At 38.7% G+C, this 13463-nt stretch overlaps 1 protein-coding gene across 2 annotated transcripts in view; it reads right to left on the bottom strand.

The window, feature by feature from the left end:
- Positions 1-13463, bottom strand: part of LOC134797316 (WD repeat-containing protein 26) — a 114330-nt gene that overhangs the window by 90210 nt on the left and 10657 nt on the right. Inside the window, exons 11-13 of one of the 2 annotated variants that reach the window (XM_063769543.1) lie at positions 12866-12981; positions 11402-11558; positions 10866-11012 (exon numbers count right to left, since the gene is read on the bottom strand). In XM_063769543.1, the coding sequence (XP_063625613.1) occupies positions 11403-11558; positions 12866-12981 (272 nt within the window). In that variant the 3' untranslated portion in view covers positions 10866-11012; position 11402. Of the gene's footprint in view, positions 1-10865; positions 11013-11380; positions 11559-12865; positions 12982-13463 lie in introns of those variants that run through there. The other variant, XM_063769549.1, reaches the window with a different exon arrangement.

Genomic DNA, 13463 nt, shown 5'->3' with positions numbered 1-13463 from the left:
AGGTAAAAAAAATATAAAATCGTATTTTTTAATGAAAACAGGTCTAGAATATTCAAGTTTGGTTTACTATCAGTGCAATATAGTAAATATACTGAAATTCTAGATACATATGCGTTGCAAGCAAACAGAAAAATCCATATTTAAAAAATACAAAAAATATATATATTTCAGAAGTTATTGACATGGCTCAAGGTATGGGTCACCGTGGCCTGGCGCTACTTGTAATAACTACTAATGTTTCCGTAGCAGGCTAAAATAAACTTTATTGGCTGGTTTTAAAGCTTATTTCATGTTGAAGCTGTTTGATATTGTACCATTTTACAACCGATTACTGTTTGGATGATGGTAAGCCACATTTTGTAGGAACCAAACCGTAGTATGTATAATAATATTTTGTTTTGTATGAGGGGTAAGGCAACTAGGATTTTCTCCCACTGTACTTTTATGTCATAATATTTGGTGATCGTTGTATTGTATCTTAGGCAATTACCTACTAACAATGATGTTAAGGTTCATTTTTTTTCGTTTTAATATAAAACAAGGCGGTTGAAACAGTACTGTATTACAAATAGTTTGTGACAAATATCTACAAGTTCTTTAAAACATCGTGGTTTCTACGGCAGATTAGAAAGTAAGTACTATAATACATTTTAAGTTCTCTATTGTTACTAATATAATGGTGTTTACCAAAACAACGATAAATGACCGACCAGGTGTAAGCTTATCGGACACACTTGGACAATAAACAAGGAATGCATCCGAGCGGCGGCGACGGTATTATCTTTCATGTGGTATTTGTCACAAGAGTTCAAGAAGTGATTCATCCCATCCCCCCAATTAGAGATGTATTTTGGAGTAACATGGGAAATATTATTTAGTCACGATTTATTCGTGGGCGACTTTATACTCCTCCTGTGCTGTTTAGTGATTTCGTATTTTGTGACCATGGCTATGGATTACCGGAATTTGAACCCGCCTAACCAAACTGCAATAATTAGTTTTTTTTTTGATAGGCACAGAAAAACGGTGGTTAGTAAAAATGTTGCATAATGCTGTTCAACTGGCCGGCTTCATAAGCGGCGATTTATTTACCGTGCGCGCCAGGCTCGAGACCCATAAGCTGAGTCATACGTTTTAGCTAAAAACGGTTTGTATGGTGGCCCGGCGTATTGTGTACGCTCAGCGGTTCGTGGCCATGAATGGGTTAACAAAAAGGGATATGTATCTACTATAGGTACTTATGTAAAATAATTAGTAGCAGATACTTTTGAATGCGAACTATAAAGATATATCCCAATTTAGGAAATTATTCTAGAGTGGCAGATACTATAGGCGCGTTGTTTCATACGCTACTTTTGGTGATGACTGTACCTACTATACCGCCATAATGTACCTTTACCTTAATTACTAAAATGATAAATAGTTTGTCTAAGAACTACCACTTCCTATAAGTAATGCTTATTCGGCTCCTAACACAGTAACAAGACAGAACAAGTCAACAACAACCGCGTCAAGTGAAATAAAATGAATAATAAAAACAAGAATAGACGAGTAGAGTACCTTCTTGAGAATTACATTGAAAAGGAAATCCTAGACGCCAATTGGCCATTATATTTTTTCCAATCACTGCTTTTCATGTCCCCATTTTATGTAACTAACGGTTATGTAACGCCAGTTGACAAAAAGTATTATATAAAAACACTTCTTGGCATTTGCTTACATATCGCAGCCAGGTTTTACTACCACATTATTCTACACGAATCATTCATTCAAGTATCCATGAATCCGTTAGTTATCTACATGGCAATGGCTAATTCTGTTACATTTTGCATTGCAATAATCGTAACATACTTCGTTAATGTAATACAGAGTCATAATACTCTGCAAGTAATGTTGAAGTTACGCCAAGCGTTGTTTAGTATCAATTTGGAAAAACAAGAGATTTTAAAGGATTTCAAAATATGGAATTTCATTTACATCATAGGTGTTATATTGTTAGATTTGTTTCTTAGTATATGTCATACTAGAAAGGACAAGGCATATTTTTTTTCAAAAATGACCTATTTAGTTTCTGATCTTCATCTCGTTTGTTTTTACCGAACCGTTTCATTCGGAGCTAGTCTACTAGCGTCATGGAATCGCAAGATGGTGATATATACGAATCAAATAGTAACTGCTACAGGGAAAAAAGAGATGCAATCGATGTTTAATGCATATATGCATATCATCGAGGCATTGGGCCTCTGCAAAAAAATCTATCAATTCACGGTATGTCGTTACAGATTATAATTATTTATTTTCAGATATCGTGAGCAGTTCGTAGGTATAGGTATAGCTGGCAGTCTCCTGCGGGCTACGATGTTGCTAATAATTTTGATTATAATGGCGTTGCTGTTTGGCTTGCAAGCCCTTAAATGTGGGTTATTTATTATATTTACATTTTTGGATAAACCTCGTTGTCATGATTTCTTTTTTTAGGTATTGTATCAGTTAATGGCTTTCTTTAGCCACGCTTTGTACAGTGTTGAGCTGGAGATTGCAAAATTGAAAATGGATTCACAGGTGAGCTACGGGTGTTATTTCTATTTCTATTGTTATATTTGGTTGTAAAGGGGTACTAGATACATTGACCACGTAGAGTAGATATCACAGGATATGATTATTTTGGTTATAAGATTCGAACATTTTAATTAATCTATTTCTTTATTACATAGAATAGTTACAAGCACGAATTCCTCATCCTACGCCAGTGTGTAGTATTTGTGTGGATACTGAAAGGCATCGTGCTTCTGGTTTGCGTGAGTGCGGCTTGTGAGCGGTTCTATAAAAACAAACGAGTCGCCGACATGGTCTGCGCACAGGTTACGAATAACGATATTTTGACGGAAGAGGATGCAGGTACGATATGTTTACAGTTATTTTATATACTTATGTCTCTGGCGTTTTGTAAGAATCCGCCGTTTACAAAAGGCGTCGTCAATTTACAAACGGCTTCACGTTTGTAAAATGACGACAACGGTCGAATTAGTTCTTTAATTTACCACGCGTGGCGCTGCACATCAAAACTATGAAAAACGCTGGGGTGGCCATCAAATCTGTAGTTCTTGGATGGTCCCACCGCACTGTTTCTTTTCAAAAAACATTTCCTTCACAACTTAACTAGACAGGATGGAAAACGATTTACATTTTTTTTTATTTGCCACATATGGCAAAACTGGCCATATGTGGTAATATAGTTGCCATTGCGTGCACTTCAGCTTGCTCGTGGTGCGCGTGCCGCGGCCGCTGCTAGAAATCATTGCGAGCGCGGACTTCTGGCCAAAATATGTATTACGGCGGGATCTGTAACTAATCACATTTTTAGCTTTTAAGATCATTATTATTGTATGTAATATGTAAATTATGTATCTATGCCATTATGGGCCAAATTTGCCTGAAAATAAATGATAATACTATTTCATTGGATTTGTTACAGAAATGCGAAGGATTTGCAAGAAAGTCGTACGCTACAACCGGGCTGTATTCACGCGGCTGTCCGTGTATGACGCTTTCGAGATTGACGCGACGACCCCGCTTCGGGTATTGCTCTGCGTCGGCACCCATACCGTGGTTTTGCTGCAATTTGCTCTGTAAATGATCTTACAAGCTGACCAAGCTGTCATTATTACACATTTTTATACACTCAGTTTAAGCTAACTTTGGACCGACTTGAGAATGAGAAAGTGGGGCAGCCTGTATAAGCGTCATATTTTCATAGGAATATAGTAAACATCTCTATATACCCTGTAATCTTTATAAGCGGTAAATATTTTACATGTACATTTCAGTGAAATATTAAATATACTCCAAGTTTTCTCTTAACCCGTGGAGCGCCCTAGCATCACAATTTGGGTCGTAGCGACTAAGTATCAGACGTGTTACTACTAATCAATATAGGTCAAATTGCTTTGCATCAATTTGTTGTATGGTGGGCGTTCGACGGGTTATATGTCTCATGATTGGTGCCGTTAATATACGTTTATGGTGGAGTTGCCGCTTACCAGTACCGGGTCAATTCCGAGTTAGCTTAGACGAGCTCTAATTATAGCTTTTATACCTATCCCAGGTACTAAAATGACAATGCAATAGGCCAATTTAAGATTTTATAAGGCAGAGGGAATATATTCCCTCATGATTTTGAACTTTGTTTCAAAGTGACAGGGTTTAATTTTAGTCTTTTAAAGCGTAAAATCCAATTATTCAGCCTTTATATATTAGAATGACAGGTCGATTGGACAAATTCAGGCAACTGAACTGTCATTTTAGTATCTAGGATATAAAAACGAGGTTTACTTCACTCATATAGCCAAATTTAATCCTTTACCAGGCTGACATTTCAAAAATGACAATCGAATGTCAGTCTTACTCATCTAAAATAGAACACGTTTTGAAGTGCCGTATGTGGGAAATATATATCCCTGAGCCTGGTGAAGGGTTAACCGATTTTCGCGATCGTAGTTCTGGATAGGTGTATCGCTGCGTTGATTATTTTTCGATTAATCTTTATTGTGCCAAATTATTGTAATGATCATGATGTTGTCTTTACAGAGCGAAGGAATAACTTGCAAGAGCTTTAGCTGCAACCAGTACTGTTGCTGCAAGTTACAGACTCGTATTTAAATACATATGTAGAATTAAAAATAAGGTCGCCCTGCTGGGAAGTATGCTACCACATAAAACCATGCTACAGACATAGCTGGGCATTAACTCGTTAATCGTTAATTAACGAAGTTAACTTTTCGAGTAACGGATTAACTTTTAAGTTAACTTTAAAAACCTGTAACGGACTTGTTAACTTCCGTTAACTTTTCTTAAGTCCGTTAATCGTTAATACCTAAGTACCTACTCACACCAAGGCCGCGCGCTGCCTCAAATATAACACTAGTATACCTTCGAGTGCTGCTGTGAAACGCCTGTTTTCGGCGGGAAAAGATATTTTTTCTCCAAAACGGGCGTCGCTATCAGACGACAATTTTAATATGCTCATGTTCATGAAGGGGAACATGCACCTTATGGGCGATGCTAGCGAATGATATTTTTATTGGCTATGCTATTATTAATTAGTAATGATTACCATGTTAATTTGTAGATTAGTCTTTAACAAAAATCAAAATTTATGATTATTTCTTCTAGTTTTATTTCTTATTGCGTATATTTACGATTTCGAGTTAACGATTAACTTTAACTTCCGTTAAAACTTTGGTAAAGTAACGTTTTAACGTTTAACGAAGTTAACTTTTAATTTAACGGATTAACGATTAACGAAGTTAACTTTTTGATTAACGGTGCCCAGCTCTGGCTACAGAGTAGTATCGTAATTATTTTTATCTTGAATGTCGTGTGTAATATTTTAAAGGCACATTTTGTAGTTTAGTTACATGGGCAAACACAAACTGTAATAAAACACAAAATACTTTACAATAAAAAATTTATTGACATAATAATTATTTATTTATAACAATCGCAAGGAGCGCGACCCTCAGCTATTCTACCGTGACCTTACTCCTTTGTACTTCCTACGACACACATTATTGCCAGTCCCGGAGCCCTAACTTTATATTAGGTAATTATAAATGTAAATTATTCGAAATAAAAGCACTTAGAAATGTTCACACATAATTTTGAAAGCGGGGGCCGCCGGGACGATCCTAGCATTATCATTACCGATACAATTTAGAATGTAGAATATCCTCACATTAGATACATTTACAAAGCTAAGGATACCTGCTTTATTAAGCTACTCTGAAATCCTCACATATCTTACATCAGGGGTCAGGGGTCACTAATTAGTTTTTTCAGGGTTTTTTTAAATGGTCTAGGTCGTCGGTCCGTTTCCGGACCGCGGTCCGCCAGTTGGTGACCCCTGTCTTACATACACATTTAAGTATTAAGGAGAATAATTGAAGGGATTTTTACAAAAACAACATAACTGCTTAGAGCGGTTGACACTTTTTTAAGAACATTGTTAATCGTTTCAGGTGTCAGTGTAGTCAGTTATGTTGTTTTTGTAAACATCCCTTCAATTGTACTGTATTATTAATAAGCCAATAAGAGGAACGTAATTCGGTTAAGATGGCGTTAAAATCTGAAGTGCCGCAAAAAGATAGATTGGCAATAAGGCCAAGCGCGCACTACGATATTTTGTCGTGCGATAATTTTGTCGCAGAAATGCAACGTATGTGTTTATATGTCGGTGCGCGCACATGCGACAAAAAAATATGTATTACAGCGCGATACTAAAATCGTGTCGCAAAAATTTAAATCGCAGTGCGCGCAGGCTCTAAGGGTACAATAAATAGTCCCAAAAAAATGGAGTTAATGCAATATTTCTCGAGCAGCTTGATAAAACAGGCTCCCGGCCTAACATGCGTGCTATCACTGCAATGTGGTCGGCGCGGTATTCACTATGCTTCCCCCACCTCGGGGCCTGCGCGTAGTTCATATTATAAGCAACGAATTGGGTACGGGTACTGTCAGTAAGTCACGCGTAGGTAATAAATAAATGGATTAAATAGCAGTTAGACACATCGCATGATAGGCCGACATGATGTATTGGACAAGCGAAACTCCTAAAGTCTAGGCTTGGAGGTTGTGGTCGGTACAAAAATAGAGCGGATAGCTGGCTACGAGTATCATAGCTCGCTACCATACTTAACGTCTTGTCTTGCCCGCCACTTCATTTAAAACCATAACAACCGCACAATAAGGTCGCTTTTTGTAAAGCCCGCGGGTCCTACGCTAAACCATCCTTAATTTTACTGATATAACATTTCAAGTTCACTTTCAATTGAAATACGCACTAAAATAAATATAAGGCAGGTTCCAAACATTACATATCTCATCCTAAAAGACGCAGTTAAATGTTAAAATAAGTGGGGATATTCTTAACCTCTCATTTTACGATATAGCTGCGTCTCTCTCTCAACAAGTTATGTAAGAATGAGACCTCTTTTGAAACCAAGTCCTCGGTTAGTTCATGATTTTTAGTTCATAACTCATTATTTTAACAAAACTTAGAACTTGAACGCGTATATTCATATTTCTTACAAAGGTCAATAAATAAACAATATACCTAAGTCTGTTTTTGTTGAAATAACGCATGAATATCGTGAAAATATAATAAGTCGCCCGTTTAAAGTAAATGTACGTTAGTACACGTCTTACAAGTAAGATAGCTAATTACTCTCGATTTAGTTAAAACTAATTATAAAGAAACCAACTCGCCGCCATCGACTCTAGTCGATAAACTATCAGTCGCTTGGTTCCTACGCCTACGTCACAAACATGCCCGGAGACCCTACGCGAATGAGGACCGCGACCACCACACCACACAACAACATCTCGTAGATCAGATTGCATTGAGCATGGTCTTAAGACGATAATGAACGACCGCTTCTCCGTACAAACGTAGTCGCCATTTTCCTCTCTGGTTACCTATTGACATCATGGAATAGTAGTTTGTGTCACAAGGGATCAAAATGATATATTTCCGTCAAGGGCGTACATTGAATCCTGAGTGTAATGAGGGATTGAAGTGTTAACGCCCAAGACGAAATAATTTTGATACCGTGTGACACATACTGCTTTTCACATCAACTATGAGGAAAATAAAAAAATCTTAGTGTTGACACAATCTGATGCTTAAACAGATTATTTAAGCTACAAAAATAATGTGCAAAAAAATTTAAAAATAGTGTGCTAGAACAGAAAAGTGTTACTTTGATCCCTCCTAGCAGGGAAGAAAAGTACCACTTTGATCCCTCCTAGCAGGGAAGAAAAACCCCTTTTCCGAATAAGTGATGTGAGAAATATTTTTACACAATTAACATTAACCATAGCTATGCCTCTTTGTTTGACATTTTATGATTATTATTTTAAGAGTTACGAGCGAAAAACAAATTTCAAACTCTCGCCATAATTAAAAAATCGTCAAAAATCAAATGAAGTGGCATAGCAGTGGTTAGTATAAATTACTATAAATACATCAAATTGCGTAATAACATTTTCTATGATGTTAATATTCGGAGAAGAGAAAATGAGGACTACATTTTTATAGAGAAGCCGTCACGTCCTTTTCTCTAAAGACCGTAAGGGGGTCTATTACATCTTTCTTTTTTTAGGACACTTTCTACCGAGGACCGGTATAAGTTATTGCTCTGTCCCCTTAAGCGCTAGATAAAGCGCACAGCTATTGTAAATGCAATCACCGAAGCCTATGGACGCCTACAACTCCTGGGGCGTTTTTTATGTACACTCCTTTTTTGAAGATCGCCATACTGTAACATCAGCAGGGAGGAGCTCATTCCACAGCCGGAGCGTCCGCGAGAGGAAATTCCTCTTTAACCGCACAGTGTCTTTGATCTGTCTTTACCTATTGTTTGTTTTATTTGTTAACACTTTCGGTGCCGGGCGCCCCGTTTTCAAGTACAAAATAGTTCAGTAGTTGGCAGTAAATGTGTTAAAGAGTATTAGACATCTGTATTGCCTTATGATTTATGGTACACGGTCCTCGTCTAACCCTAGTTAACCTACGAATCTGACCACTCATAATCTCAACTCCACACTCCTGTTATCCAGATGCAGAAATATCCATTGTTAGTAGAGTGGAAATCACAAACATCTTTACGAGCCAACGTTCCAAAAACATAGTTACACGCTTCTAAGACACTGACTATAAGCTCGTGTAAATATACACCGTGTTTTTTTTATTTCCGTTAATTTCAAGGGTGCATTCCTGAACTTAAATCAAGTAACTTTCTCAAAGACGCCGATATTCTAATTAACTCCATTTCGGAGATAATCAATAATTGATTTTTTTTCCTATAAGGCCTCTACAAGCGTGTACACTTGCCTTAGGGCCGGTTTACATATTGATTAGTGTTCAGAATGAGTTCATAGATTTGCTACTAAACTTAAGTACAATCTCAGTCGATCCATGTTCGAAATGACATTGATATGTCACAGATTTCAATTGTTTGGTTGATTTAAATGTAATGCCCGTGTTACAACAACGCTACATGCTACATTTAATTACTTTTTAAACTTTTTTCTTAAACAAAAAATTTTTTTTTTAAATTATCTATGCCATTTAGTTGTCTTAAACGTACTTAACCATACCCCGAAGTTAACGGAATTCAATAAAAACACGGTGTATATTTGGAACGATGGCTAGAATATTTGTAAATTCGACCGTACTATAAAACTATCGTTTTTATCTAAAATTAGACCGCACAATTTAGTTCCTATGAATGCTCCTGCAACTAGGAATGTCGGATATGTCGGAGTTTCATTTTACAATCATTGTACGATACAAGTCCAAAGAAATAGTCAAAAAGTTATACATAGTTACGTTTCATAACATGTTTTAAATTTAATTAGAGGAGCGTTCGAATATCACTTATACGTAGCGAAAGGTGAGTTACAGTGAAGGTAACATGTAATTATTATCGTAAGTACAAATTACAATTTATTATAGAATCCGAACACTCTTTGACAAGTCAGCAATTGTGTTTCCCGCCGAAAACATTTTTATTTATATATTTTAATATTGCACTAGAAATGGCACGCATATTGCACATGATTCTTTATAAAGTTAATGTAAATGTATCAGAACAGAAATTCATATTGTATTGGCAAGTACGGAACATTATTTTAACTTGCAATTTTTTCTTGCGCGAGTGGTATAGGTACTGTAGTGACAGGTCAATGACTACGTCCTCCTGCTGCTAGTTTTAAAAGTGCCAAACTAATTGTTACAAAATCCAAGAAATTGTCTCGAATTAGTCAGTATTTCAATGAATTCGACGGGACTCCTCACAAGGCATTTTAAACAGGTTTAAATTATACGACGACATTTAAATGATACTTAATATTTGGCAGCCGTAATACGTCATATCATATTAAATCGAGCGCTTCGCCCGCCGACTTGAACGATTACTTTACACAAGTTTTAAGGCTAAATAATATACGGGTCTTCAATAAACATGTTGAATGGGATATCACATTTTGGTATAATTTTTCCCTTTGGGCACATTTTTAAAAGCCATGTTTAAATTCGGTACCTTACAATTCGGTACCCGTCATGGAATCTTCCTTAACCCTTTACCAGGTTGACATTTCAAAAATGACAATCCAATGTCAGTCTTACTCATCGAAAATAGAACACATGTTTGAAGTCCCGTATGTGGGAAATATATATCCCGTAGCCTGGTAAAGGGTTAATTAAAAATAAGTTGATTACAAGCAATACGTGTAATTTGACATGATGCGTTGACAACTGTTGGGTTTGTGATTGAGAAGACGCGATCACGGACAAAATATAAAAGCTCCTACCTTGTTTATTCATAATCATTTTTGAAATTATAGATCGCAAACAGAATAGGATTAAAAATTCTGGTTTCATCGGACGGAAGATCTGTTAGACACTAAAGGTCAGACATTCAGTTTCGAATATGAAGATGTGAAAACAAAATACATACATATTGATATAGTAACGACTTAGTTACTTTACAATGTAGTATAGAATTACTTGTTTGCGTTCTGGTAATATGTACGAAAATGTAACAAGAAATAGCAGACTTTAGAATCACGATTCACCGCAGTTTCGGGTTTCCTTCACTATTCATTAGGTTTGATATTTGGTTTTGTTTAAGTTTTTATTGTCCCTCAGTTAGGATTAGATCTAGTAAAGGGCCAGCGTCTATTTGGAAGGTTTCGTATCGACGATATAAGTACTAAGATGCGCGTCCTTAAAATATTTGTGTTACTATTGAATTATGTCTCTCGTTACAACCTGATTTTTGAGGTAAATATCATAGTTTTTTTGAGGCAATACGATGAACGAATAAGAGAAAAGTCGGTAGACTTATCTTTAGTTGGTATCAGTCTTGCTCGAGGATGTCGATGCTTTGTTGTGTAGTTGTCGGACTGTTGTTGGTTGTCGTGTGCGGGTCGTTCCCGGGCGGGCGCGCTTTCTGTAAATAAACACTACATTACCATGACGGCGTTTCATCGACTTTAATAATTGGCCAAGAACATGGCGGGCCATGCTCAGTGTAGGGTTCCGTAGTTACCATTCTGTCAGAATAGGCTGGGGACTATTAGTAAGTGTCATGGACATTACAAGCAAAAGGTAGTACTTTGCTTTACTTTGGCTTTTGCTGTACTTTACTTTGGTAGTGCGCTTTGTACGTATTTTGTAAGTTTATTCATCAAGATACGCCCGGTCGGATTTAGGCACGTTGTCGATCGCCTTTAATGTTCCCCGGGGTTAGAGCCGGAGGTCACTGCCATGACGACATTCCCACAGTATTCTCCTGTCAGGATACAACGATGTGGTCACGGAGGAATGCTGTGGACTCACACTAGCAGCGCGGGCCCCACAGCCGCAGCGAGTAGTCGTCGGAGGCGGAGGCGAGCACGTCGTGGTGCACGGGGTTCCACGCCACGGCGTTCACGCAGCGCGAGTGCCCCGCCACCACGGCCACGGGCTCCTCGCCGGAGATGTGCCAGATGTACACCTACAAATCAATAAATATAAAAAAAAAATCGGCCAAGAACATGTCGGACCCAAAATACAGTCTGCTCTTTGGAAATTTTATGATCCGGCGGCAGAGCTCACGGTTCCTTTAAGCTCTGGTTTCCTAGGATAGCGGTGCCGTCATATAGCGGCCGTCTCCATAAAAAAATACTACTACATCCATCCATATTTAGCCGCCGGTTACCTTTGATCACGTCGACGTCACCAGACTGCTGAAGGACATAACATTCCTGAAGACGAGTCTGGCAGAAGTGCAGGCTGATAATACCATCAGTGAGCTACGTTCCGAATTGGCGTTATTACGTAGCGCACGTTCGGAATGTAGGTCAGATATCTCTAACATAGCGTGTCACGTTGCGCGGAATGTGTCCATCGACGGTTTTGAACCCGCGAATTTGGATGCGTCGGCGATCCCTGAGCAGGCGACCGCCGCCCCGCGCCCCGCCGCCCGTCTACGTCACCGGAGACGCGCAAGAGTACGTTAACCCCGAAACGTTCTTACGCTGCTACTGCCGCTAAGCCGCCTGCTGCGTCCAAGCCTAAGCAGCGGCCGAAGAAAGGGGTGCAGAGCCTTCGTAAAACCTGTTCACAAGGACCAATCACAGCCGACTCTAAGGGAGTCGCGATGCGACGAGGACGGTTTCAAGAAGGTGGAGAAGAGAAGAAAACCGGCTCGTCAGAATCAGTGTGGTACCGCACCGACTGGACCCAACCATTTGCTGCGTCCTGCAACACCGTCGACGCTGCTGTATGTGTCCCGTCTACATTACCTTACGAAGGTCGATGACATCGTAAAGTATGTGAAAACGAAGACCGGATTCATCCCGAGGGTTGCGAAGTTGGAATCTCGACACAATGCGAATTTTAATTCGTTTGTGGCGAGCGTTCCGACTGAACACCTAGCGACCTTCACCAAGGAGTTTTGGCCGAAGGGTGTCAAGTTTCGGCGGTTCCGCGGCCGGCTCCCTGACACTGCGGGGTTGCGTAATGCATCGCAGCCATAATGTGATTTGTAGTGTTTAGTTTTAAAATATATGTTTATAATTATAATATGTATGCTAGTTAGTATTTATGTATGGGCCACTAGTTGCCTGAAATAAAAATGTTCATTTCATTTCATTATTTTGTATGGAGACGGCCGCTATATGTCGGCACCGCTATCCTAGGAAAACAGAACTTTAGTGTATTTTATTTATTTTATGCCGCTAAAACTTGCAAAGTCCCGAGTCCCGCGTGACGACCGTCAGTATCTGGGCAAAAGAGAAGTGTTGTGTGTATAGAAGTGACCTTGTTGTCCTCGCTGCCGCTGGCCACGAAGTCCTGGCGAGCGCCGCCGAAGCAGGCGTGGATGGTGAAGTGTCCCTGCGACAGCCCGCGGAAGCGGCGCACCAGCGCGCGGGCGCCTAACAATAGTTATTTGTTTTACAAGGGGGCAAAGTTGTTGTTTAACCGCTCGTGCTAATATTGATACCCGAGCAAGCGAAAGATTCCAAAATTGAATCACGAGCGTAGCGAGTGGTTCGAATCATGGAATCTTGAGCGTTGCGAGGGTTTCAAAGCACGAAGGTTAAACAAAATTTGCCCCCGAGAGAAACACAAAACTTTTCACCACACCAACCCGAAGCAAATATTAAATGTAAAATATCAAACAAAATCAAACCAAATCAAATCCAAATGAATGTTATTAAATATTTATCATCCAAAATCATCATTTAAAAGTAAATTCTACCAGCAAACAATAAGAAAACAACTCAAAATTTGCATTTGATTACTTTGCCTCACATGTGAATAAAATGCAACTTTGCTATCAGTTTTTGAAGTGCAAAGTAAGCCTTTCGGAGCTGGTGTGGTGAAAAAAAATTTGTATCAATTCAATGGTGTGTTA

This window comes from Cydia splendana, chromosome 1 (assembly GCF_910591565.1).
Source record: "Cydia splendana chromosome 1, ilCydSple1.2, whole genome shotgun sequence".
NCBI lineage: Eukaryota > Metazoa > Arthropoda > Insecta > Lepidoptera > Tortricidae > Cydia > Cydia splendana.
Note: the sequence above shows the minus strand (reverse complement) of the source record. Positions and strands in the feature narration are given on the sequence as shown.